The sequence below is a fragment of the Podarcis bocagei genome (assembly GCF_964188305.1).
Source record: "Podarcis bocagei genome assembly, chromosome: 1".
NCBI classification, from domain to species: Eukaryota; Metazoa; Chordata; class Lepidosauria; order Squamata; family Lacertidae; genus Podarcis; species Podarcis bocagei.
This window is the reverse complement of record NC_138125.1, coordinates 102,143,631-102,171,435: the sequence shown is the minus strand read 5'-3', so window position 1 is coordinate 102,171,435 and position 27,805 is coordinate 102,143,631. Positions and strand designations below refer to the sequence as shown.

Genomic DNA, 27,805 nt, shown 5'->3' with positions numbered 1-27,805 from the left:
ATATTTATCAATAAAAGCTGTGGATGCTAAATGTGAAATGGAGAAAACTGTGTTTTCTTGGTTGGAAGTGGGAAACATTTTAGCCAAGTCATTTTTTCTGGTTTCATGTGTACTCCATAAAGTTCCTTTATTTTTATTTTTTAAGGCAATGATTTTTGTGAGTTGTTATGCTGTGCCATGGATTGCAAAGTTACAGTTGTCCCCATTCATGCATATTTTTTGCCTGATACTGCACTGCACCATCAATACTGCACAGTCCTAATACCCCTAATACTGCTTAGCCAAGTCAGAAAGAATTGGTTTCAAAAATAATTTTTATGTCGGTGGCAAAGCAGCAGGATTTAATGTGGGGTATTTCAATACATTTGGATCAGAAGGGACTGAAGTGTTTCGAGGTGCTGTGAACAGGGGCAAAGATGTTGCTCTTTCTTTGAATTGGTGCAATAATTCCAGCTACCGCAAAGTGGTGGTCTTGAGAGGGGCAGTGACAAAGCCAAAAACCATGAAAAACTTATTCAAGGAATAACTTGTGCTCCTTTTCATGCCGAAAGCATTCAACGGTGAACATCAGCACAGCTGCAGTTTAAACATTGCGAAAATATTCATGTCATCTTTGTAATAATCTGATGGAGCATTTAAGCTGTCCAGTTGTGAAGGTCCTTGACACTGAATAAAGATAAAGACATAAAAAGGACTGCAGTAAAAAGCAAGCTATACAATGATGACATCCAGTGCCTTGGGATATCGTATTAGCCTCAAAAACCTGAAGCACATGCTCCCAACTAGAGGGAAATGATAAGAAAAAAATACTCCTTAGAGATCCCAGACCTCCTGCCAATACTGATGCTTAGAATTAAAGCCATTTGCTGTTATGCTTCACTTAACCTTCCGGATTGAAGATCAAAACTTTATAAAACTGTTAAGTGCTTGAAAAAATAACTCCAAAGCAATGTTGAACCCTGTGCACTTAAAATGCAAAGCACTCAGTCTCCTCCTGTGAGACAGAAACAGGATCAGCACTGGCTTCATAAAACTGATTCTCAATGTGATCTGAGAGTTGTAAAGGATAATCCTCCTGTTTGTCCCTCTGTCTCTTCTCTCTCTCTCTCTCTCTCTCTGCTGTTTGCCATCTATGCAGATACCCAATTGAGTTCTCTTATAGTGGGTGGTTTAGAAGACTGATGGCTGGAATCCCAGTTTTCCTCAGATTTTTAGAGTGATAATGATGATAATAATAATTTTATTATCTATACCCCACCCATCTGGCTGGGTTTCCCCAGCCACTCTGGGCAGCTTCCAACAGAGGACTAAAAGCAGAATAAAAAGTCAGTCATTAAAAACTTCCCTGAACAGGGCTGCCTTCAGTTGTCTTCTAAAGGTCAGATAGCTGTTTATGTCCTTGACATCTGATGGGAGGGCATTCCACAGGACGGGCACCACTACTGAGAAGGCCTTCTGCCTGGTTCCCTGTAACTTCGCTTCTCGCAGTGATGGAACTGCCAGAAGGCCTCGGCACTGGACCTCAGTGTCTGGGCTGAACCATGGGGGTGGAGACGCTCCTTCAGGTATACAGGACTGAGGCTGTTTAGGGCTTTAAAGGTCAGCACCAACACTTTGAAGGTCAGTAAGTTCTTGTGTGGGGAAACTTCATCTGCAGTGCAAAACTGCTTTGCGGCACACATTGTTATGAGCTTAAAAGCAGTTTCACATAATAGATTTGACATTTGAATTGACAGTGCTATTTTGCCCTCCCCAATATAAACTTATTCAATCTATCTAAGATCTAGAAATCATTCTATGATGTTCCTCTAACTGGATGAGGTACTGAGCCTTTAGGCTCTCTATATAGGTTATAAGATATTCTTCATCCATGTTTCATTCTACGTTTTCAGGAACAATTATTCAGCAATATTTTTAAAGTGCTAGTTTCTGCCTGTGTGCAGATTGTCCAGTTTTTAAATCTTAGGTTTTGTTGCATGTCTAAAAGTGCAGTGATTTCAATGAAAATGTATGTCACCGAATGAAATGTTTAGCTGTGTCCAGGTAGTTTTTTGATTAATTTGATTAAGGTGCGGGGTACAAATAATAGAATTACTACTAATACTACTCATATCAATGAGTGGCTGTCACCTTGGTCTAAATTCATGGCCTGACATCACAGGGGGGAAGTGTGTTGCTGCTATGTTCCCGTTTTGAGAGAAAACACTGATAATTTCTTTGCTGATCTAGAGCACAGCCATCTAAGTGCAGTTTATGTCCAGTTGGGAGTATGCGATTTAATCTGACTCTTCACTCTCAGGTGGTTCAGAACCTCTCTTTGAAGTAATTTTGTACAAATTACTTTCCACTGTGCTGTATAATGAAGGGAAGCCTTTGTGAGTATTTCTGACTTTTTACAAAAGAGGGTCTCCTGAAACAAAACTCCAGAGGCATCAAATTTCTGTATAATGGGATCTATAGAAACTTTTAGATATTGCCATTTATTTACTAATTGTTTGTGGCTCCTTGTCTTTAGAATATCCTCATCAAAGAATTTTACTTGGCATTATCACCCACTCCCCCGCTAGTGAACAATTTTTTTAGTTTTCTTTCACATTTTTATACAGTATTTTTGCTGCCCTATATGACCTGTTTGTTTGGTTTTTATAATTAATATTTATATTTTGTCTGCAAAGCAGAAGATATGGCAATAGAGGGTCTAGCAATGTTTTAAATTTAATAAGTATTGCTCACAGAATTAACTATGTGGAAGAACATCATCCATATGAACCTTGACCACAGAACTACAGTAGCTGCGGAGATAACAGAAGGTTGTAATATTTATTTCATTAAGACACTTATAAATCCTTTCCTCCAGAGGAGATCAGAGGGATGTGTATGTATACACTGTGCATCATAGACATCAATAAAAATAGTAACTGAAAGAAAAATACTAACACGCCATTAAAAAATAACTAGAACATTAAATAGCATGAGAGCCAATATGAAACCCCGTAGGTCCCCATGGCAATGTAACTATGGGTTCAAAGAGGAGTTTCCACATGTTACTCTCTGGCAGTGATCCTGGAGGCAGGATCCTCCCACTGTACCTCCCACTGTAACACAGTGCCCTCAGCCCCCATGGACACTATAGGATGATATTGTGGTCTACAATAATCAAAGCCAACAAGAGGCTAAGCAAAATTAAGAATAGTATTTTTCCATCTCCCTCCAGGTCATCAGTCAGGTGGCTTTGGTGCTGAAACTGGGCCAGAAACTGCTTCCTCCTGGGGTGCCTACAGTTGCCCAGCCCACCATCCTCTCAAGCATCTTACTCATAAAAGGGATGCTAATAATTGCCTGGGGCTGATGGGAGCCATAGTCCAAACCTTCAGGGGGGCACCATGTTGGTGAAGGCTGTCATAGTATTATAGCGTATTTCACTTATACGCAAGGAAACAGTGATGCACACCTGGAGACATGGGATAGAATCTGGAACTGAGCAAAGTAATTACCCTGCTTGCCTAAGTTTCTAACTTATTCATGCAACAACTAATAGAGCACATCTGTCTTCTTCATGTATTTCACATTATCTTAAATGTGAATCATTTTGCTACTGTGTTGGCCTTTGACTCTGCACAGCTATGACTGGTAAGCAAGCTTATGAATCTCAATTCATATCTCCATATCTATTCTCCATGGTATATTTACCATGGCAGAGTTATGGGACCAGGTGTGTGACCAAAGATCATTATATTTTTGTCGCATTTTTCATGGTACAATAGGTAAATCTCATAAAAAGGCCGACAACTGTACAATAAGAACCGCCTGCATTATTTCAAACCAGCAATTGAATTCTATCAATCATAGTATCCTTTGCTGTCAGGAAAGAAAACAAGAGAGAGTTATGCTGCAGAAACGACAAAAAGCTTAGGGCAAATTAAATTAGATCATACTGCCTAATCTGCAAAAGAAATGTACCTGAAAAATGGGTAATATAAAATGGCGGGGGTAGGGGAGAAACAACACGGAGCTTACAGCATATAATTGATAAAGGTCTAGACGTTAGAGTATCAAATAATAAAAAGAACATGAATAGATACAATCACATCCATGGAAACACAAGCCAGGCAAAGAAAATCTGAATATGCAAATGATATTAGAATATGTATGGTATACAATTAGAATGTGATTTCTGAGAAGAGCTGTGTTAGTAATCTGTCCTAAAGTTCTTTATACTCTTCAAGGGCAACATGGTACTGAACAATTCTTGCTTGTAAAGCAGAAGATGATGCCTCAGCATAATGTAGTAGGTCATTTTAAATGGGGAAAAAAGATACTGCAATATAATTCTATCATATGCAACGTGTTCCATTAAAAATAACTAGAGCAGCAGCACTATAGTTCAAAAAAGCATCTTAAAAATAAACAAAATAATGAATGAAGATGTTCCTTAATACTGGCAGGAACGCAGTATAGCAGCCTTTTTTGCCCTCATTTGTATGGTTTACTGGGTGAAGCTTAGAGGCTAATAGAACTCCTCATGTGCTTTGCTGGCATAAATGACTTTATGTGTGTGATTTAAGACTAGCCTTTTGGATAGACATTTAATTCTGTGTTACAAAAGGGATAAATAACATATTAAATGTAAGTAACAGTGGCTGCTGCGTGTGCCTTTGGGAACTGAACGTACCTAAAGTTTGAGGCACCCATGATAAGAGCAAATAAGACATGCTTTAAATGTACATTTTTTGCCATTGTCCACAGCCACATTTAGGAAGGACTTCAAGGGCTACCCATTGCTTCAGAACTACAAGATGATAGTGTTTTATCATTTCACAGTGTACTTGGCATAGCTGTCAACTTTCAGATTTGAAAATAAGGGATCAGCAGCCTCAAAAATAAGGGATTGGCAGCCAAAATAAGGGATCAGCAGCCTCACCTGTCCCAGGCACTCCTGTCTTCCACTGCCTCCCGCAGTTTGGTCAAACTCATGTTGGTAGCTTCGAGAACACTGTCCAACCATCTTGTCCTCATGGTTCAATGTTACTAGTGAGCAAAGCTACCCAGTCAGGATATCTTTCTCCTAACTTTTGGGGCTACGCTTCTATTTAGCTGTCCATTAATACTAACAAACCGTATCTCCCATTCATCTCTCAGATCCCCTTGTAAATCTAAAGTACTGACCTCACCACATCTTGCGGTAAAAAATTCCCCAAGTTAATTACACATTGTGTGAAGGTAAGTGTGTGAAGCTACAGCATTCCTACTATCAGCTTAAGTGACACATTCACTCACTCTCTCTCTCTCTCTCTCTCTCTCTCTCTCTCACACACACACACACACACACACACACACACACACGCACACACACACACGCACACAGAGAATAGAGCCCCTCCGAGCCAAAGGCAGAAAGCCCAGCCAGCAAGCCAAACAAAGCCTCAAGCGGTGGTTCCCACTGTGCAGCAACCCAGCAAAGGGATGCAGCAGGGAAGTGCTGAAGCAAAGGCAAGTCCCCAGGCAACGCAGCCAATTTGATCGGAACAATGCATGCAAGCTCCACCCCCCAGTCGTTCTCAGACTCCTTATTGGGCAGCCGAGCAATGCAGTTGAGGAGCCTCCCTGGCCAGCAGGGAGCCAGGAGGGAGAGGAGCTGCTTTCTTTGAAATCTGGGAAATTTACGGGATATCAACAATCCGGGATAGCAGTGGGAAACGTCACTGGAATATGGGAGTTTCCCGCCAAATAAGGAAGGTTGACAGCTATGGTACTTGGCCCTGGGGGCGAACGAAGGTGTTGTGACACCTGGGGCGAGGCATTGCTACATAGGGCGCATGTGCGGCATCACTATGTGTGATGCATGTGCCATACGTAGCGATGCCACACGTGCGCTATACATAGCGGTTTGCCACTCGAGCGCCATACGGACGGTGCCGGGATCCCTCCATTGCCGCTACAGCTGCGAACGGAGGATCCTCTACATGTGGCTGTAGCAGCAACGGAGGGATCCCACCGCCATCCATACAGCGCTCGGTCCTCCACATGCGGCTGCGGCGGCGTGATGGCTGCTCACACTGTCACGAGGTGCCTTCTTGTCACCCCCCCCCCGACATGGCACCCGGGGCAAACCGCCCCCCCCATTGCAACGCCACTGCTTGGCCCTGGCAGCAAGGTTCCATAATGTATAGCCTGTGTTGATTTCACAGCCATCTCAACATTTGTGTGAGACAGGGTCTGTGTGTGTGTGTGTGTGTGTGTGTGTGTGTGTGTGTGTGTGTGATGAATGACCCTCCCTACATTCACTAAGCTGTAGGGTTCGTTGCCCTGATTGAGCATGAGTCCTGCAAGAAGACACCTGCTGTACCAAGAAAAGCAAGGAGTGATGCCCAGCAGATTGTCAGAACATTCAGCTTGCCTGCTGTCAGTAGCAACACCCACTAAATGTCTGAAGGCATGAAGAAGGCCTTGGGAACAGCCATCAGGAAAACTGCACCACTGAAAACCTTGTCTGAAGAAATCATCACAGACCGCAGCAAGCAGATGAAGCAACGGGCAGAGAGCACTATTAAGAATTGTACTTGCATTAAAACATGGTTGCTGACATAGCAGTTGACAGTGTTCAGACTGCCTGTCTTGAAGATCTGGGTGTCTGTCCTTCCCTTGATGATCTGAAGAACACCATCAAGTCATAGGCATGTGGTAAAACCCCAGGACGGGATGGAATCCCAACAGAAGTGTTGATAGCCAGCCTCAACTCCTCCCTCATGATGCAACTCCACGGCCTTCTCTTGCAGTGTTGGGAAACAGGATGCATGCCACAAGACATGCACAACTCAAACGTTGTGACCCTCTACAAGAACAAAGGTGACCACCATGATTGTAACAACTACTGAGGAATCTCCCTGCTGAGTGCTGCGTGGAAAACCTTTAACCATGTAGTTCTCAACAGATTATAGTCACTGTCTAACAGGGTCTATCTCAAGTCACAATGTGGCTTTAGAGCCCAGAGGTCAACAGTCAACATAATTTTCTCACTTCGCCAGCTGCAGGAGAAATGCCGAGAGCAGAGATGCCCCTTGTGCACCACCTTCATAGACCTGATGAAAGACTTTGATCTCATCAGCCAAAAAGGACTTCTCACACTGGTCAATAAAATAGGATGCTCACGTAAGCTCCATAAAATGATTGTGTTATTCCAGGAGAACATATGCAGCACGATCCAGTATGAAGGCTCATCCTGTGAAATAGGGCTGTGTTCTCACTCCAACTCTCTCTGGCCTATTCTTCTCCCTGTTGTTCTCATATGCCCTCAGCTTGACTGAAGATGGTGTGTACATCCATTCAAGGAGTGACATGGGTCTGTTCAACCTGTCTCCATGCCAAGACAAAAGTGCAGAGCAAAACAACAAAGCACAATGACCACACTTTTCTTTCTTTCTTTTTAAATAAAGTAACCAGACTATCTTGGAGCTATGGTAGTGTGGGGCTCAATTAAATCAGGTGCATTGTGTTTAAAGAATGCTACAAGTCCTAAGACTCCAGTCCAAAATATAGTTTATTTAGAAGTAAAGCCTGTAGAATCTGGTGAGGTTTCCCTTAATGTAAGCAAGTTTAGAATCCACCTATATTTTCCCTATGGTCTTTTTAAATTATTATTATTGTGGCACTGTAGATATTATGCTGGAAAATAAAAAAGGTAAATTGAACTACAGTCATACCTCGGGTTAAATATGCTTCGAGTTGAGCGTGTTCGAGTTCGAGTTGCGCGTTCGAGTTGCACGTTCGTGTTGTGTTACTTCCGGGTTTCGCCGCTTGCGCATGTGCAGACACTCAAAATGACATCACGCACATGCGCAGAAGCGGCAAAAATCGACGCACGTGTGCGCAGACGTGCCTTTGCTAGTTACGTTTACCTCTAGATGTGAACGGGCTCCGGAACGGATCCCGTTCATATCTAGAGGTACCACTGTATTACTTAGATTCTGTGAAATCATAGCAACCGTGATAGCAACACTATCACTAGACAACCCCAACCAGCTCACTAAGGCAGTACTTTGCACAGGGAAACAATGTAGCCAGAGCCCCATGGACCTTGCATTTGCTTAGAAATAGTAATGGAAAGGGAAAGGAAAAGAAGCAAGAAGTTACAGCAATTCTGTGTAAATATTTTTAGAAATTCCATTATACACCACCTTGGAATTTTTCATGATAAGGCCATTAAAATATATTTTAAATAAGTAAAATGAGAACAAGCACCACTCATGAGAAGGCTTCTTTTTTTCTCAAAATGAACTGCCTGGGAGAGCTGACTGCTCATTCTCCACATGTGGCTTGGCTACCATATTCCTTATGTCTTTCTTCCCTGTTCAGCCTTCCATCTTCTTTTGTCTCCATTGCTAATTGATCCTGTTCTCAAAATCATTTCCTATCATTGCTGTCTGAGCTGCATTAATTGGAACGGTCAGGTCCTGAGACTGGGATCTTCTTCATGTGACCATATGGCTAGCCACTGAGCTATATTCCCTTCTGGGGAAATCTGAAAAAAAAACACCTATCCCCTCCCCATATAGCAGGGGGTAGTGAACCTTTTTGTCCTAGCAGACCAGATCATTACTTGTCCCCACATCCAGAGGCCTACTTAGACAGGTGGGTGGGATAACCTGCCTCTTGGTCACCTGACGTCATAATGAATTAAGATTTAATGTCTCTGTCATCAGCTTCTGTTAACATGTTTTAGGGAACAGAACAGCAATCTTACCTGCTCCTAAGTCCTACTGAATTCAATGGGGCATAAATGGCAATGTGAAGGAATTCAATACGCATTTTAAAAAACATCTCTCTGAGTGATTAGAAGAGCGAAAAGAGGAAGTGAATCTGGTTATCCACTTTTAAATATTTTGAAATGCTTTTCATCAGTCAAAAGATAAAACAGAGATGAATAAATCAGGTTACATTTTAGGAGAGGCTCCCCCTTTCGCAACAAGAATTCAGCAGACCCCTCCTTCATGTTTGCTTGAGGAAGAAATACAACCTGTCTAGGGTATAAGAATTGCAAAAGGACACATGCAGGCTAACAATTTTCAATGAACTGTGTAATTATATACTATGTTTAAATTATATCAATAAAGTTTATTGTTATTGTCACTAGTAAAAGATGACAAGCTATATATTTCTACTGTTTATTCTTTTACAACGTCCTAAATCAAGCTACCTTTATGGTAAAATGTTGTATGCCTTTGAAGGCATGAAGTGGCATCAGCAAAGAGCTGCCTGGATTTGTGTGTTTAAGGAAAAAATATTGATTTTATAAGAACTGAAGAGTTATGAGAGAGTGACAGATGAAAGTTGTGTTCCTAGTCACAGCGCCACCTCCCTTGTGCAGTGGCTATAGCTAAGTTGTAATGAACAACCTCAAACAGAGAATGATTTGGGTTAGAAATGGCCACAACTTTAAAGATTCCAGATGTAGGTGGATTTTGGCTAGACGTTGGGTGTATACCCATTCCATCCTCCAGCCAGAGGGTGGAAACTTTTGACAGGGTCATGCCAAGGATTATGGCCTCCCCAAGACTCCAAACTACCGAAGTGGCTTTTATGTGTCACTGTTGGACTAGAGTGCAAGCATCCGAATCATGATCCATCAGTGAGGCTCTGCCCACTAGCAGGCCCCTGATTGGCCTGTTCAAATTAGAGATTTTAGTGGGCAATCCCACCCTGCAATGGGGCCAGCCAAAAAGATTTACAGGGCCAGCCAAGCTTGTTCATCCTGGCTACTGGAGATAACGGATGATCTGTGAGGGGCCACAGCCGCCACCCACCCAGAAAAGGGGTAACTATCATGGTGCAAGTGGAATTTTCAAGGTTTGGATGTAATACTAAATTGCAGTTCATGAAAAATGGAAGTGAATGCTTCCGCTCTTCTCAGGATTGTGCTGGTGGAATGGGAGAAACAAGTGAACAAAATGGAATGGGAGAAACAAGTGAACAAAAACTTGTTCATGCTATTCTGTCTGAACAAATCATTTTGTTCTATCCATTACAAAAGATTTGTCACCCAATAACCTTCTCACTGTAGTAGCTGACACCAGCTTTGCAAAACAGTTGGATGATATTCCAATATAGTATTGAAATGTGTTAACGTATCTCAGATAAGCATACTATTTGGAAACAGACCATATACGAAGGCAAGCCCTTGCTTCACACTCACTCTGTTATTGGAGGGCTAATAAGGGATAGTAATTAGCCGGAATTACTGTATTATGAGTGGATTTCTTTCTCTGAAAATTCATTGTTTGTAGGAGGGCAATAAGTTTATTAGTCATTGCTAAAGAGATGAATTAACAGCAAACTTCTGATTGGCAAGGTAACTCTTGTTTTCATTTTAAAAAAATCAAAAACCCAGAAAGATGTTGCCTTAAATCAATAAAGACTTTGTTGTGTGAGAGGTGGTTCGTTGAATTGAGGATAAGACAGCGAGAACTTGACTGACAAATGAAATTGCAAGATCTTTTAATTAGGAACACAGCTGAGCGAAAGTCAGAGATTCCTGATGGGTTTTAACTGAGGAACTGAGCCAAGCATACAAAACAGTTACTGGAATAATACAAAAGCTTCTGCAACCTCATGCCTCAGGCAGTTGTAGCCGTGAGACTAAATGAATGGCCATTAGCTTGAACACATGAGAGCTCTTCTGGATCAGACCAGGGGCCCATTTAGTTCATCATCCTGATTTCTGTCACTGACTAGCCAGATTGTTCCAGGCAGTCAACAAGTACGGCATGAAGGCAAACAACCTTTCCCGTTGTTCATCTTCCCCCTGCCCACACTTCCCCATTGACTACTTTTGATCCTAGATGTTCCATATAGCTATCATTGTCTGTACTAACAGTAATGCTAGTTCTCTGGGTTCTGCTCTGGGTTCTTCTGTATGCACAAGAGTGAAGCATTAGCAGGGGCATCGAGTTGGGTCCCACATTTTTGGGGGGAGGCAGCTGTTGTGTGTGCATGGTGTCACACGTGTGACACCCCGCCCCACCCCTTCAGACCACGCCTGCCAGGGTGCTCTGGCAGGTCCCACTTGTCAGGGCCAATTGCTGTTTATTTGGGGCACATATGCTCCACAATTCTGCCCATCGTTTTTCAAAGCCATTTAAGTCACTTGCCATCACCACATCCCATAGTAGCATATTCCACAAATGAACTAATGATTGTGTGAAGACACTTTTGGGGGGCTGTCCTAAAGCTACCAGCAATCAGTTTCACTGAACGGTGCTTAATTCTAACGTTGAAAGAAACAAAGTCACTGGCTCTTCACCTAACCTACATCATGGAGTTTTTCAACTTTTTGTGAAAATAAAGTAAGGATGGAGGGAAGCATGATTTCACATGGAGTTCAATTTTATCCTACTACTTCCTTTGGTGAAACTGTAGATCAGCTGTGGCCACTCCTCTAGCAGCATTCCAAGGCAGGCATAAGCAAACTCGGCCCTCCAGATGTTTTGGGACTACAACCGCCATCATCCCTAGCTAACAGGACCAGCGGTCAGGCATGATGGGAGTTGTAGTCCCCAAATATCTGGAGGGCCGGGTTTGCCTATGCCTGTTCCAAGGGATAGAAACATGCTTTAACTTTCAGCCAGAACCAGTGTGCAGTAAAGGGGGAAGTTTTGCAGGCCTTAGACTTTCCCTAGAAAGGTGAAAGGCCTCGTCATAGGTGATTTCTTTATTCAAGTAGCCAGCTAGAAAGAGCTGACTATAACTATGTTGCATATTTCTTACTTGAGGCAAAGTAGGTCTGGAGCCGTGATGAAAGATAAAAGTGCAATAGAAAAGGCAGATAGGTCTATGTGATTTCCACTTACTTCCTTATACCATGCTCATAAAAGTTTTAAAACCATTTGTTGTTCAACTGCAAACTTGAAGGGTGCATCTCTTGTTCAGACATGAATCTTTTGGTTTTCCTCATATTGGTGTTGCATTTAAGGAAAAACATGCTTTGTTCTTCAGTTTAGGATATACCTGACAAAGATGTGTAGAGTTTACTAACCCTTGGGAAAGTTTCACTTCCTTTGTACCTCAGAAGGCCGACACACATTTCACTTCAAATCTGACTTACGCAATACATTGATGGTAATTCTAAAAAGAACATAAGTGGCCAGGAACAAGTAATGAACACAATACTGTTTAAGGAAGTGCAATATGCCTGGCATGCCTTGCCTTGTTGCCAGTAAAAGGGAATTGCTTCCGTGACAAATTTAATAAGTGTCATTGAAGCAATTCCCTTTTGCAGCCAGCAAATGTGTATAGACTAGAGAGAGTACACTTGTTGAATGTCACATGTGAATAACACATACAGCTCAATGGTTGTATAGGCATGTACACAGACTGTACACCTGTTGAATGTAGCATACAAACTCCCCTAAAGTCACTCCCATTTTAAAGCAGTTTTGTATATTGGCCTTTGCCTTACTTGCTGGAATTGCAAGCTAAATTATATTTGCCCCAGAGTGTTAAAGTTGTTAATGCCTGCTGACATGAAGGGGAAGCAAGAGCTGGAGGCCATGCGTAGTATATACACCTGTGAGGTGACAGAATACTTGTATCAGTGAAGAGAGGAGTGCAGGAAGCTTGGAAAGGCCAAAACCTAGGGAGAAAGTTGGTTTCGGGAGTAGCTGAAAGGAGACATGGGCGAGAAAAGAAAGAAGAAAGATAATCTGCAAAAGAAAAGGCAAAGCAGAAACAAAGCAATAGGTATTGAAATACATGTGACAGAAACGGCTGTTCAGCTAGCAACAGTTAACTGACATAGCTAAGTTATAGACCTCACTGAAACTGTGCTGCAATTGCCTCACCCTCACCCATTTACAGGGAGAATATAATACTTGTGACAGGCTAAATAGATAATCTGGCTGGAAGATCTTCAGTTTGGTTTGATTTACTGCTGCCCTTCTACCCTGGTAGTGGCAGCGCTGCCAATACCACCAATTAGGAGCTGGGAATTCAATTTATAATTAGCACCAAGTGATCGTAGGGCTTCTTTTTCACCAGCTTGAAAGTTCTTCACCTTTGTCTGTATAATATGAAGGGATGTTTAAGAACTGTTGGATTTAGATGTAAATATTACATTTTAAAGAAATCCCTGTCACAGGGTTCCTGTTCAGGAATGCAGTTGAGGGGAGATTAAAAGGAATACCATCTTGCTTAGGGGCATTATTGTAAGAGTCCAAAAATGCCCACAGTTCCTCATGTTGAAGGACTCCAATAAATTTGGAACACACACACACACACACACACACACACCAAGGTTAGCAAGGGTTCCCTATTCTAGAACAAATGCAGCTCCAAAGATCAACCTGCTCTCTCGCTTCCCCCGTGTTTCAGGTTAAGGCTTTATGGGTGGGAAAGATAAAACTTTGATCTGTGAACTTATTAACTTGCCTCAGGAAAACTGTGTTAGCTAGAGACTCAAGATCATGAATGTCAGAGTTGGGGTCTTTCAATTCTGGCCTGCTTCTGGTGGTGTAAATGCGTTTACTTTTTTTCCCCTTTAAAAAAAAAACTGAACAAGAATGTTGCTGTAGTAATAATATGAAATATGCTCACTTTGATAACATTTTACTATCTTTCTTTTGCAGAAATGCAACCAAAATGTCAACAAATGCAGTGCCAGTACAAATGTGCTATATCCAGGAACAGAACTGGATGCTACTGTGAGAAAGGATATGAACTTGGCATCAATGGGAAAACGTGCCAAGGTAAATAACCATTCTGTCATATTATTTTTAAGCCCTCGAGCTCAATGAACTACTTTGGTGGGGTTTCATCATGATTTCAGGAGATCTTGGAGAAGTTGCATATGATTTTAAATGCATAGTTGTCTGAAGAACCATTGCCTTGAAACAGTAAGATATTTGTGATAGAACAGGATAGCATTTCAGTCCTGGGCATGGATGAGTGAGAAAATAGCCAATGGTCAAACAGGACATTACTTTTATGCAGGGGTCCTAAAAAAGGTCAAAATGTTGGAATCAGTGCTGTCACTCTTCAGATTAGCAAGATCCTTTGTCAAGAAGTGAGAGAAATAGAATGTCATTGCTGCTTAGCCAGGATGATCTGACTTAACAGAGCAGAACGGAGGGGTGAGATTGGCAGATCATGGGGAAAACAGAACATTGAAACCCTGAAAACATATTAGAGTTCAGTTACAGAATTGATGGAAGTAATCTGAAAGTCATCCTGCTTTTAACTAGGATGTGAACATTCTTACATCAACTTTCACACATTTACTGGGTAGCCCTCAGATAGTCAGAACCAGTGTGGTGCAGTGGTTAAGATCAGTAGACTCGTAATCTGGTGAACCAGGTTAGATTCCCCACTCCTCCACATGCAGCTGCTGGGTGACCTTCGGCTAGTCACACTTCTCTGAAGTCTCTCAGCCTCACTCACCTCACAGAGTATTTGTTGTGGGGCAGGAAGGGAAAAGAGAATGTTAGCCGCTTTCAGACTCCTTTGGGTAGTGATAAAGCGGGATATCAAATCCAAACTCTTCTTCTTCAGACCATCTTTTCAGACAGCTAATGTCCCAGATTCCAGCTGTACCATATGGCTTGAGACTCAAGAAGATACATGAAAGAAAGCTTGATGTTTAGACAAAAGGAAGGGGGCTTTGTATGTAAATCTCTCATTCTAACACTTGCTTCTAATCAAACCATTTTGATGTTCCCATCAGATGTAAATGAATGCAGTCTGTATGGGGTCTGCAGCCAAACCTGCGAAAATTCAGATGGCTCGTATGCTTGCAGCTGTGTGGAAGGTTATCTTCTTCAGCCAGACAAAAAATCTTGCAAAGTTAAAAGAGGTAAGGAGAAACAGTTGCCACCTATGTAGTTCTCCCCCCCCCCCAGCTCTTTCATATTTATTTTTAGTAGATAAAACTTATTGCCTTAGTAAATGTGATAGATTAAGCCAAAGTATGAATGAAATTTCATTTTTACATTTTATATAGTTGGAAAACCAGAACAGAACCCTCAAGGTGTCAGAGTTCAAACCCCTTGCAGATAGAAAACTAACACATCAGCAGAAAGCTGGATTAAAACCCTTCCCCCAAAGTATTAGATGGTAGTCTTTATATTAGTCAAAAACATTTGAAAAAGTTTAGCTAATGTGAGTAGACAGCTCCACTCAGTCAAGGTTAATTCAATCAGTTCTATCCTTCAACTAGATCTCATCTGATTCTCTCCCACATACAGATGAGTATTTATAATAATTTAAGTCCACCTTAAATGAAACTATTAGGAAGTAATTATTCCCTTTGGATGTTAGACCTGAGACTCTGCCTTGCTCCTAGCAACATCCCATGAGCATTGATTTAATGATATTAATACTATGCCTTATTAGATAATTAATGCATATTTTCATTAGCAATAATAAACTAAGCATTTAAGGGAATTAACAAGTTTGGTTTAATGAAGTCAAATTGAAGAAAGGATTTCCCTAGTCAATGTGTTGACTCTACAGCCTATTTTCCCCCTGCAATCTGTTCACCATCAGCATGCATAATGACACACAAGGCACTCTGCCTTACTGTGAAAAAGAGAAGAAAAAGAAATTGGGATGTAAAAGGAGACCACCCTTCTCCATGGTGCAAATGAAAAACAAAATAAATGAAAAATACTTTTATATACTTTTACAATGTAGTAAGTCCCATTGAATTCACTGTAACTTCTGAGTAGACGCGTATGGTGCTGCACTGTTTTTTATGGACATACAGATGGATTAATTGGATGGTCTTCATACTGTTACATAAATTTATTATACTGAAACTAAAATAAACATAGGATCATGAAGCTATGAGCAGTATACAGGAGTAAAGGCATTTATGAGCCCAAGAAATAAAACTTGTTTAGATTTCATATTGATCCACAAACCACAGCAATGGATTTGAAATATAGTAATATAATACAAACTAAGATTATGCAGCAAAAATCAATTTCAATATTTCTTTTCACTTGTCATTCATCATGAATGTCATTTTAGTGGGATTTGGCAGGTGTCATTGCTGATACTGTACTCAAAACTGCCAATTAACTACAGATAAACACTTTTTTTTACTTTAACCTAATTTTTTCTGTTATGAAATAAGTATTTGTCAGTATTTGGGTAGATACCTATGTACATTTACCTAGGACTAAGGTCTACTTGTGATTAACAGACGTTGGATTACAGCATTCATCAGATTAGGCCAGCCACAAATTGAAAGTATAGTGATATGCAGCAAACTTCTCAAGTTTGCGAGCCTAGACAACTTTACATCATCCCTGTTTTGTTTTACTCCCATACCATTCGTTTTTGTTTTTATTTCTTTTCTTTTTGGTGCAGCCCATCTATATATTTTGCATTTCCTATGATTCAGTGGTACCAGAGAGGTACCTCCTTTTGGGTTGCAGATAAATACAGTGACAACTAGCCCTGCCTGGTTAGTAGTGTACAGTGTCAATGTAGGGCTTTGTTCTGGCCTATACAGTTCTATATTTTATTACAGAAAAACCTTCCTTTCCTCTTCCTTCCCTGTTTCCTTGTAAGCAAGGGACTTTGCTGGAAGGAAAATGTCCATTATATGAAGCTTTCTTTTTCATTTCATTTTGTTTGGGCTGCCTTAGCAGCTGTTCCTGCACTTCATTGCCTCTACATAGCTGGGAGAGCTCTCTGATAAGGAAATGTAGAGCCTGGAATTATTTATTCCTTTCCCCCTCATGGGCCCAGAATCTTGGCAGCATTATATCAGCCAAAATGACCAGAACTCTGCATCACTCAGCTGCTTTTTAAAAAACGCATCCGGTGGCACTAAATCACTGGGGCTTGCTCTTAGATATCCAACAAATGTCTATGTTGGATATCCACATGGACAGGGTCAGTTTCATTTTTTACTTCAGGTGTTGCTGAACTAGAGCTCCCATTATCCCTGACCATTGGCCACACTGGCTGGGGCTGATGGGAGTTGGAGTCCCACAACACTCCTAGCCCTGCTTTCTGGTATCAGTGTATGTGGTTGCACAAGAGGAGCCTTTTCCAACTCTGAAGAAAGAGTGCAGTACAGTACTTATTCAAATGAAGCACCATGCTTTTATTATATTCCAACAGAATTTTCAGTGGCTGCCATTTTATTCTAATAGCTATCTATTAATCAGTCAATTCTCTAAATCAGCAGTGGGCAACCTCTGATACTCCGGGCCTATTTAAACCTGGCAGCCAATCCTAATTTATTATTACTTTTACCTGTGATGCTGTTTTCCCCCCTATCCTTTCCCACCTTTGATGCCATTTATGATGTCAGGTATGGGGCAGGTAAAGATGTGACTGCAAAGGAACAGTCAGGAATCTTAAAACGCACTCCTGATTGTTTATTGGCTAGTGGGGCTTGTACTTGGTGCCTTTTAAATTTGGCACCCAATGCAAGCACCAACAGAAGCCCATCTCTGCTGAAAGCAGGGCTTGGAGTTTATGCTGATCAGCAGTAACTTCAAGCCTCACTGGGATCAGCTACACTTTAGAATTTTCAATCAGGAACTTGGAGGTGGAGCTGACCCTTGCCAAAGTTGAGCCTGACGACATTGCCAGCTAGCCAATCGGCTTGTACGAGACCATTGCCCACAATCAATCCACTGGAGACATTGCAGAATATTTCTCCCATTTTAAACTTGAGGTTATTTCCCCCTACCCTCTAAGGCAGATTTTATGGGGACGTAAGAGGTCTGCAAAAGGGAATATATGAAAGTTACCTGTTTGCCTTCAACAAGAGAAACATTCTGAGTGGGGGGGGGGGGGTTTCATTCATGAGTGTACATTTTTCTATATATAGTGTCTGTTCAGCTTCTGTGCCGCAAATAAATGACTGTGCCAGCAGCGGCAGACCCTGGAGTCTCAAATTTCAGTGGTGCCCTGTGTGACATCAAAATCTAGTGCCACCCCTCCCACCTTTTGCTTTCCATTGGACTTCATAGTTATGGTGCCTGCTGTGTGTGGCATCCCAGAAGCTCCACAACCTAGGCAACCAAACTCGTCATGCTCCCCTAGATCTGCATTTGCTGCCAGTACCTAATGAATGTCAAGCCAGTCTGAGCTTAACTAAACCTCCATCCTATGAGTCCTATTTCTCCCAATTTTACTCTTGAGTGGAATCCCTCAACCAATTAGAATTCATTCAGGATGGTTTCAACCTCTCACATTGCTGATGCTGCGTTCTGTTCTGACAGAAGGATGCTTAGCCAACATACCACTTCAAAGACTGAGCAAGAAAAAGCTGAGGAAAAGTTGCTATATTGGAACCATGATCTGGTTGTTTAGGTTTTGTGCTGTGCTGGGATAAAAGGGCTTCCTTTCTTGCAGTGCAGCACAGAAGAGCTCCCACCTGCCTATAACTTGTCTGCCCTTTCCCAGCTGCTTCTGCCCCTTAACTTCCCTGTTTCTTCCTTTCCCTTCGCCGTACTCTTTCTCCCCACTTCACCACTTAAATTCTGTCTCTGTATGTGGCACGTGTGCTCTGCCTTCGTCCAGCTCTGACTGCTGTTAGTTGCCCTGCCCTCTGCCCTGCCCTTCACCTCACTAGTCCTATTGGACAGTGACCATCATTGGCTTAAAAAATAAATAAATCAGGTTCCAAAATGAGATTTGAAATTAGATGCTGAAATAGCTGCCATAAAGCTGTGATCAGATTTCTTACAATCCTTTTATGTCTACTTTTTCTTTTAAAAAGCCCCCCAAATATCTAGTTGATAACTAGGCTGCAGGCCTGCTCCTTGATAATAATCCATTTAGCTGACTGGAATCAATCGGACTCATATTTGCATTACTGAGAGTAGGCCAGAACCCCTAGTTAGTGGGTGGGGGGAAATGAAATAGAGTTTTGCTGAAGATTCAGAACCTTTATTCTTCTTTGCAAGGCTTTCACAACTATGTTAGTGTCAATGCAAGAAAAAGAATATCAAAAACAGCTACTTAAATTTTTAGCTTCTGGAAAAGCTCATGTAAGGTTATATTTCTCATTTACAGCAGATCTATGGGGAAAAATAGACTGTAATGAAAGGAAGAGAGCCTTACTATGATCAAAAGGTGTCTGCTCTGCACAGTCTTTAATGTGTATGTTTTTCTACTCTTCTTAAAAAGATTCAGAACAAATTGACAATGCTCATGTGAGAAACTCGCTAAATTAAATTAAAGTTTTAGGATTTCAAATCTGCACTACTCTTTTTTCAGGCATATAATTGTGAAATATATTTCTGCTCTTGTTTTCTTTCAAATACTGTACTTCGTGCATTCTTTCCCCACCAGCCTTTTGTCTCAGTCCTAGCAAATTTCTGGATCCTATTGAATCATCTGTTATAAAGCTTGTTTTTAATATAGCAAGATGATTCAAAGTGGATTGTAATTTTTTCCCAGTGTTTTTCTGTCTTTCCTTTGTAAAAGATGTTCTATAAGGTAAGCATATCCTCTAATACTCTGAAGATTTTCTTCAGCAATAGAGTTGTAGCTGATGGTGGCAGCGTAGCAGGGGGAGACTTTGGTTTCTTATGTGCTGTGACACTGTTTATTGATCTGTGGTTCAAGTAAAAAGCAGATAGGAAGAGAATAGAATACAAGTCTTTCATCATCTCAACCACAGTCAAGGAGCAAACTAACTACCTTTTGAGAAAGAGAGATATAATTAAGGACTTTTTTTATATGTGGGTTAGAGGTGTGCCATTTCATGTCTCATTAAAACACCAAATACAGCATCATTATTTGAACAGTTTAAAACTCATTTGGCCTAATTATAGTCTCGTTGTCACTAGAATATTGCTTTTCTTACAGCCTTTCAATACAGCAAAGTAGATCCGCATATATGTTCAAAACACTGCAAAAATGCTCAGATTGTGTGCTTTTCTTTGTTGTTTATCTCTAGCTGTTGTGCATCTGAGATCTTGTATACACTTGAGATTTGGAATATAATGTAATGTAGGGAAAAATAACAGAATGCTTTTAGAAAGATCAGAGGCCACGAGAGAGAGAACAGGACCACAGCAAGTCATTTTGAAACAAGCCCTGAAGGATAGCTCAGTCGGTAGAGCACGAGACTCTATCTCAGAGTCACTGATTAAAGCCCCACATTGAGTGAAAGATTCCCTCATTGCAAGGGGATGTCCCTCATAGTCCCTTCCAACTCTACAAATCCGTGATTCTTTGAAGAGAAGGGTAACACAAGACAAGCAAAAATAGGTAGTAAAAGCAGGACACTTATATGATTGACAAGGATGTTCTACTACACAAGGCCCTGTGAATGAATAAGAACTATAGAACGAAAGTTTCTGCTGGTGGCTTGTTCCTATGTTAGGCAAGTCTTGCCATAGAGGATATGTAAAGAGAGGAGGCACCAGTTTACATTATCTTCTGTATGATTTGTTATGTGGAAAACCCAGTGCAAAAATAACTTATAAGTGCCCTACCTTCCATGCGTATAAAGTTGTGGGATTTCAACTGGCCAGCTGTCAACCACGTAAAGTTGAATCTTCACAATGCAAGTAAGCTGCGAGTTACCTGCATTATCTAAACTTGTCCAGCAAATTGTGTATTGCATAAAACATTTAAAATGTGATTCATATACAGTAGTTTGGGGTTTCTTCCAACAAGCTGGTCTACACAATATATGGCTTATTGCAGTTAAGACCTGTCTTAGAAGCTAGCATAGTGTGCTCCAGATGTTGAGGACTATCATCCCTGACCATTGGTCATGCTGCCTGGGGCAATGGAAGTTGGAGTTCACAACATTAGGAGGACACGGCATTGGCTACTCCTGCCTTAGAGCTATAAACACTTTGGTTGTGAATATAGCAATTTGTTTATTTTATTCAAAACAAAATACTTAGATCTTTCATCCAGATGGTAGCGTATCATTGAGTAAAAGCTGAGTAAAGCAATATAATAAAATAACAACAAAATAGTAGGGCTGAATAAGGACATAAAGACAATAACTGGTCTGCTATCCCAACCAAACACCTTCCAAAACAGCAGGGAACATTATCCTTTCAAAAATTATATTTTAATACCTATTTACTGTGAATGCTCTCACATTTAAATACCTGGAATAGTTGCATCCTGTAAGCACATACAACTTCCTGCAGTTTATTGAAAATTTATGAGCAGTTGCAACAAGTGGATGTCATGAAGCTAATCAAAGTGAATCAGAATGGAAGACAAATCTTGGTGTTTTCTTCCAGAGGCAAGCAAATCTCTACAGTGAATTGTCGTTGCTTATCTGTTCCAGTTTAGGATATTGTCAGTCTTGTTGTTTTAAATGATGGTCCTAAGGAGGATGGCAACTTGCCAGACCTCTCCAGGAGGAATGTGAGTTAACACGTATAGATTAGGTGTCAACATGTGACTGACACAACCTCTAATGATGTGAATTATTATTTAGTTCCAGTTTTATGACGTTTGTGTTGGTGCATGGCCTTACTGCATGATATTCTCCTGAGACAAATTCTAGTTCAGGGGTGGGAGTGTGCCAAACATAGACTTTTATATTCCGAATCACAAGCCTGTTGTCTTCACCTTTGTTTTCACCAACTATGATCAGCACTTTTAAAAATATCAATTACTGCAGTTCAATATTGAATATACCATTTCCCTTGTCATAAACCTGGGAGGATGTGCAAAGCCCTCTTTGGGAGGTATCGTTCAGTACCATTATCCAATATGAATTTCTTGGACACACTGCCATACATTTTCATCATTATACAGAAAGAGTACAGCAATCATTCTTGAATTTCATTTATTTTTATTTTCCCTTAACTTTTAATACTAGTTTGTTGCTGCAAATGTTCATTTTTAGTTTTATGCCTGAGAAAGATTATTGTATCCTTTTAGAGCCTACATCTTTTAAAAAACAGCAATACAATACTATATTTTCAGTGTGGAACTGGAGTCTGTGTTGTATAAAAGCTAGATAGTTAAGTTTCTATTTCAGATTCATACCCCTGCTTAGTTTATAATCTAACTTCTCTAGCCTAACTTCATCTGACTTCATCAGGGTAATTCCAGTTCAAATCTTCACAAATTAATCTGTTCGGAGATCTGAGGAGATAAGAGAATTTATATAGGGGAAGGTGGCCTGACTTCCTAACTCAAATACCCTCCAACATTTCTCTGAGGAAAATAGGGATGTCCAGTGCTATTTTTCTAGAAAAAGAGGCTAGAACTCAACTCATTCTCTTAGATAGCAGTGGTGCCCACCTGAGAGGTGCTGGAACTTTGTTCTGGTGAGTTCCAACTGGAAAAAACGCCCTGGGGACATCCTATTCCATGCCCCTCCAACATTTCTCTCATGAAAATAGGGGCATCCTAAGGAAAAGTGGGACATTCTAGGATCAAATAAGAAACCAGGATGGCTTCTGTCAATCCAGGACTGTCCCTTGGAGGGTCTGAATTCAGCAGATCCATTGCCCAGTTCCCATGGTACACTTTCTGGATGGACCAGCTGTCCTGGTGATGCACAGAATAGGGAAGCTATGTTTTCCTCTGGGGTTTGAGGATCATGGTCTCTGATAGTAATTTATTCAAGAACTTCACTCAGCCTGTTCATTCCCAGGGTGGAAGTTCAGACCAGATTTAGACTTCATACTGTTACAAAAGCCTAACGCCCATCCCTCTCTCTGCCAAGCCATGGCAAGAGCGCATGGGATTTCAGGCACCCACACAGGGTCTCTGTACCTTGGGAGAATAGAAGACACTGTGCATTAAGAAATAGGGGTTATTTGCCTATTTACACCCTCAGTCTATAGGGAGGGGGTCCTGATCTTGCAGCATGGCCCAGAGCAGTGTAGACAGTCCTTCCGTTACCCTCTCCAAGATGGATCTCCCCCTTACTTACTTACTTACTTACTTACTTCCTCCTCCTCTTTCCCAGAAACACCTTGCCCTCCCCCAGAGCAGTTACCCTGACAACCTTTCCAACCCCTGTCCCTGTTCACACCTCAAGGCAGTTCTCTGTTCCCTTAACCTAGCTTGGTCAGGCTGATTTGAGTAACCCAGCCCAGGAATTCCCAGCCCTGCACTTTGTTTTAACCCATCCCCCGTTAATCAAAACCCTGGCATTTATTAATTTATAGGTTTTGCCACAAATCTCTAACAATACCTTTCTGACACTCTCCACACCTAGCATTCCACCTCCTCTTTCCTGTCCAATTTGAGTACACTCATGGGTCCTTCTGAAGCAGGCAAAAATGAGTGACATGCTCAAATCACAACTAAAAACTGGCTTATTTCTCTCTCTCTCTCTTACACACACACACACACACACACACACACACACACACACACACTTTCCTTCACAACCTAATCATAAATGTAAGGTGGCTTGTCATTACTGAATCGTCTTCCAATGCAATGAAAGTGGGATTAGCACTCCAGGTTGGAATCTATATCAACTGATATAATTCCTGAAAGGAATTGTTGGGTATATTTTAATGTGTTCATTTTTATTTGTTAATTAACCATTCTCTTCTTTCCTTAATGTTTGTTCTGTTAATGTTTTCCAGATCCTAATGATTCACCTCCAGTTCTTTTGGTTGCAAGCTCTGATACTATTGAGGTCCTATATCTAAATGGAACTAAATCATCCACCCTTGGCTTTGTGAGAGGAACTGGAATTCAGACATTGGATTTTATATACAACATGAACACAGTTTGTTGGATTGAATCAAGGGAATCTTCAAGTCAGCTGAAATGCGTCGAGACATCAAAAACTGGCATGCTAACAGATGAATGGATAATAAGCACTATTCCTTATCTTCACAGTAAGTATTTTAAGTTTGAGAAAGTAACTTCAAGCAAAATGATAAGAAGAGCCTCTGTCTTTTCAGCAAACTTTCTTACAGATTTAATGTTATTATATAAACGTTATTTAGAGTGGCATCTTACTGTAGTAATCAGGGGAGATAAGGCCATATAATTGTCATATCTTAAGCCCTGCCCATGGAAACAATGTAAGCAGAGAGGTTTAGACGTGGTTAGGAATGTCTCTAAATTTCTTCCCCGTTTGGGTGTGTGAGAGGGGAAGTTGGATGAATCCAAGCCATTTCCTAGTTTTCCCTTTTTCGACATATTGACGTCAGTGCTCCTTTTGTTGGGACAGGATGTCAGAGGCTTCAGCAGTCATAGGAAAGGGAAATCTGACATTGGTTTTCCCTTTTCTTATATTGGTGCACTGTGAAGTCAGAGATGGCTATCCAACAAATCCTTTTGCACCTGGAACTTCCTCACAGGTGACACCCTTATTTATCTTCCTTCATAAATCTGGTCTTTTCACCGACTGAAGTCTTAGAATACGGCAGTGTACAAATTTAAATAAACAAGCTGTGTTTGCTATTGGGTATAGTTTTATTTTTTGTTCGGAAACAATGAATGCCTTTTAAAAATTGGGAGTGGGATATGAACAATATTAGATTCTTTGTCTTTAGAGAAAAGGCAACTTGAGGCTTTTTGATTTGAAGACTGTTATGATGGCTATGAATTTGAACATTTATTCTTGGATTGGAAAGTTCACTCTAAGCAAGTGGAACAGAATTACTTTAAGCATAGCCAAGTTGTCATTGTGCAATTCTTCTGAGTCACTTTGAAAACAAAGTCATTTAATGCTTTGAAGGAATTTAATAAAGGCAGTAAGGGCATTAATGTATGAGAAGGTTGGGCTGTCCTGTCACCATGTATAAGCTGTTCATTTTATCAATATGTCACAGAGCAGCTGGAGTTTGATGAGATGGTCTATGCATTTCACCATGACGGTTCTGGAGTTGATGCTAAAGTCTGAATATTCCTTGCATGCATAATTACATAAACACTCCATCACACCATATAAGCAAAAATAATGAACTAATTGGAGAGTGCTTGAATATTTGTCCCTGTATGTTGTTCCAGAGAAGTCTTTCTGGGCTTTTCTTCAACTTGTTTTCAGACCATCCACCAGCATTGCCTTGCATTCTGCTCTCCACACCCATCAAAATAAAAATGACAATCTTATTTCCATTGTATTTCACTTTGAAAATCCATAATAATGGAAATTAAAGTAAGCAAAAAATAAAATAAAAATCTTCCTCCTCTCTTTAATATGTACTCAGGTTTTGCTCATTCACAAAGGAAATTGATTATAAGCAAAAGAAAGATGGGTGAAAATGCACGTAATAAGCCCTTGAGATCAAGAGTACGGCTCAATAACTGACACCTGAAAATGTTTAACAAAGCATGAATAGCCTGCATGTGCAATGCAGAGCTAAAATGAGTGCAAAATTGCCTCGTTATTTATCCTGAAACTTTCTCAATAACTGAACAACGGTCCATTTTCAAGCCCTGTAATATATATCTCTTTCCTGTAGAATCCTTAATGGGTAAAAACTAAAATCTGCCTGGTTAAATGGGAAAAGAAAGTGTGTAGTAATTTAACATCTTCAGTTAAAAGGAGACAAGTCCTTCCTAAGTGGTCACTTTCTACATCATATGAAATTGAATATCTTAGAAATAATGCAAATTGTTGCTGTGATTATCTGCCCACCACATGCATGCTGATTAAGTATGGTGTTGCAGAAGTCAATGAGACTTCAACGAAAGGCACACACCCTTTTATAAGTATATGAAACTATTGATTTCAAATTTTTTTAAAAGCAAAATTCTCATCGAGGTTCTAAGTACGTAATAGCTGGCACTACTGCTCAGAGAACTGATGTATAGAATTTCAGAATCCTGCTAAGTCTCGGATCTATGACAAGGAACAGGCCATAGCAGCCTGAATGTTTGACAGTAGGCTAGGCTTAGGGGAGCTGCATTATTTGGTTGTCTTTACTTTCTTTTTATATTTTATTGAAAATTTTATGATGAATTAAAGTAAATGAGGAAAAATAAGAAAGAAAAAAATACATAAAAAACAAAGCAAAGGAGAACAATAATAATGAAGTTAACAATAACATGTAATTAAGATTGCAGAACTACAGTGGTACCTCGGGTTACATACACTTCAGGTTACATACGCTTCAGGTTACAGGCTCTGCTAACCCAGAAATATTACCTCGGGTTAAGAACTTTGCTTCAGGATGAGAACAGAAATCGTGCAGCAGCAGCGCAGCGGCAGTGGGAGGCCCCATTAGCTAAAGTGGTGCTTCAGGTTAAGAACAGTTTCAGGTTAAGAACAGACCTCCAGAACGAATTAAGTTTTTAACCCGAGGTACCACTGTATGTAGCATATATGTAAGTAGATAAACTTATTATTTCCCTCAGTTCAGGAGTCAACTATGTTTTTGATAAAGATGTTCCAAATATCATTAAATTTGTCCATCTGTAATCTTTGTCTGAAAGCGATCCATTCATAGGTTGCAAGAGTTGTCATGTTGTCTATCCATTGATCAAAGGGAGCATATTTTTATCCTTCCAATGTCTTTTTGCAGATGTAAGGGCACGGAGAATCCATTTACATTGACTGATTGTCAAGCTCCATATATTAGATATATAGCTTTAAATGATGAAACTTTTAACGCTTTCCCCAAAATAGTATTTATACACCCTAGTATTTCTCCCCCAAAACTTGCAAACACTGAACACTGTATAAACATGTTTCAAAGAAGCATTTTCCATATTGCATCTCCAACAGCATGTTGTCATTTATAGACCATGCTAAGTAATCGTGGGGATGCGGGTGGCGCTGTGGGTTAAACTACAGAGCCTAGGACTTGCCGATCAGAAGGTTGGTGGTTCAAATCCTCGCAACGGGGTGAGCTCCTGTTGCTCGGTCCAGGCTCCTGCCAACCTAGCAGTTCGAAAGCACATCAAAGTGCAAGTAGATAAATAGGTACCAGAAGGTAAACGGTGTTTCCGTATGCTGCTCTGGTTCGCCAGAAGCGGCTTTGTCATGCTGGCCACATGACCCAGAAGCTGTACGCCGGCTCCCTCGGCCAATAAAGCGAGATGAGCGCCGCAACCCCAGAGTCGGCCACGACTGGACCTAATGGTCAGGGGTCCCTTTACCTAAGCAATCGTGATGGAGTCCAATAAACTCAAAAGAAAATCTTTTGTTGTATGAGACATAGTTTGTAATCTAATGACACTTTAGAAATGGAGGCTAGTACATTATCCCATTGTTTAACTAAGATGGGGCTCATTAATTCTTTATTCTATTCATTTATCAAAGTCTGTGTGTCAAATTGATTATTAGACACTAATTAGCTATAAAAAGTAATAGCTTTTTTTTAGCCTCTAAGATTTTGGATAGTGTGTAAAACACAAAAGTTTTTCAGTTGAGAATGGTACATATGAGGCATTACCATGGTGAGAGGAAGGGATCTGTTTTGACTGGCAAAGTGGAATACAGTCTGCATGAGTGCAGATGCAGTTCTGGGGAGAGGGAGAGAGAGAGAGAGAGAGAGAGAGAGAGAGAGAGAGAGAGAAATTCAATAGGGAACAATGTACAATAACCAGGATCGGAACTGGAACTAAACCACCCTTTCCCAACCTGGTGCCCTCAAGATATTTTGAAGTAAACATGACCCTTTGCCATGCTGGCTAGGGCTGATGGGAGTTGTAGTTCACAAACATCTGGAAGGCATCAGGTTTCCAATCCAAACTAGCTGCCTTGGTGGAGGAGGATCTATAGGTCTGAAAGGTGGGATACAAATGGAATAAAATTAAATAATATATGAACAATTCAAACTATTTAATTGCAAATATTTGCAACTTCGTATGTTTGCTATTTTGAATAACAGTCCTAAACATGCAATATACTTAAGAGAGGCAAGGGAGTAGCCACAAAGCT

General features: G+C 40.7%; 1 protein-coding gene across 7 annotated transcripts in view; it reads left to right on the top strand.

Moving 5' to 3' along the window:
• LRP1B (LDL receptor related protein 1B) overlaps positions 1 to 27,805 on the top strand; it is a 765,918-nt gene that overhangs the window by 426,943 nt on the left and 311,170 nt on the right. For all 7 annotated transcript variants that reach the window (XR_014001603.1, XM_081167487.1, XM_081167486.1 and 4 more), the window contains 3 exons: positions 13,617 to 13,736; positions 14,711 to 14,839; positions 23,550 to 23,807. Coding sequence is in view for 6 of the 7 variants with exons in the window: in XM_081167487.1 (XP_081023613.1) it covers positions 13,617 to 13,736; positions 14,711 to 14,839; positions 23,550 to 23,807 (507 nt within the window). In the remaining variant the exon portion in view is untranslated. The remainder of the gene's footprint in view (positions 1 to 13,616; positions 13,737 to 14,710; positions 14,840 to 23,549; positions 23,808 to 27,805) is intronic.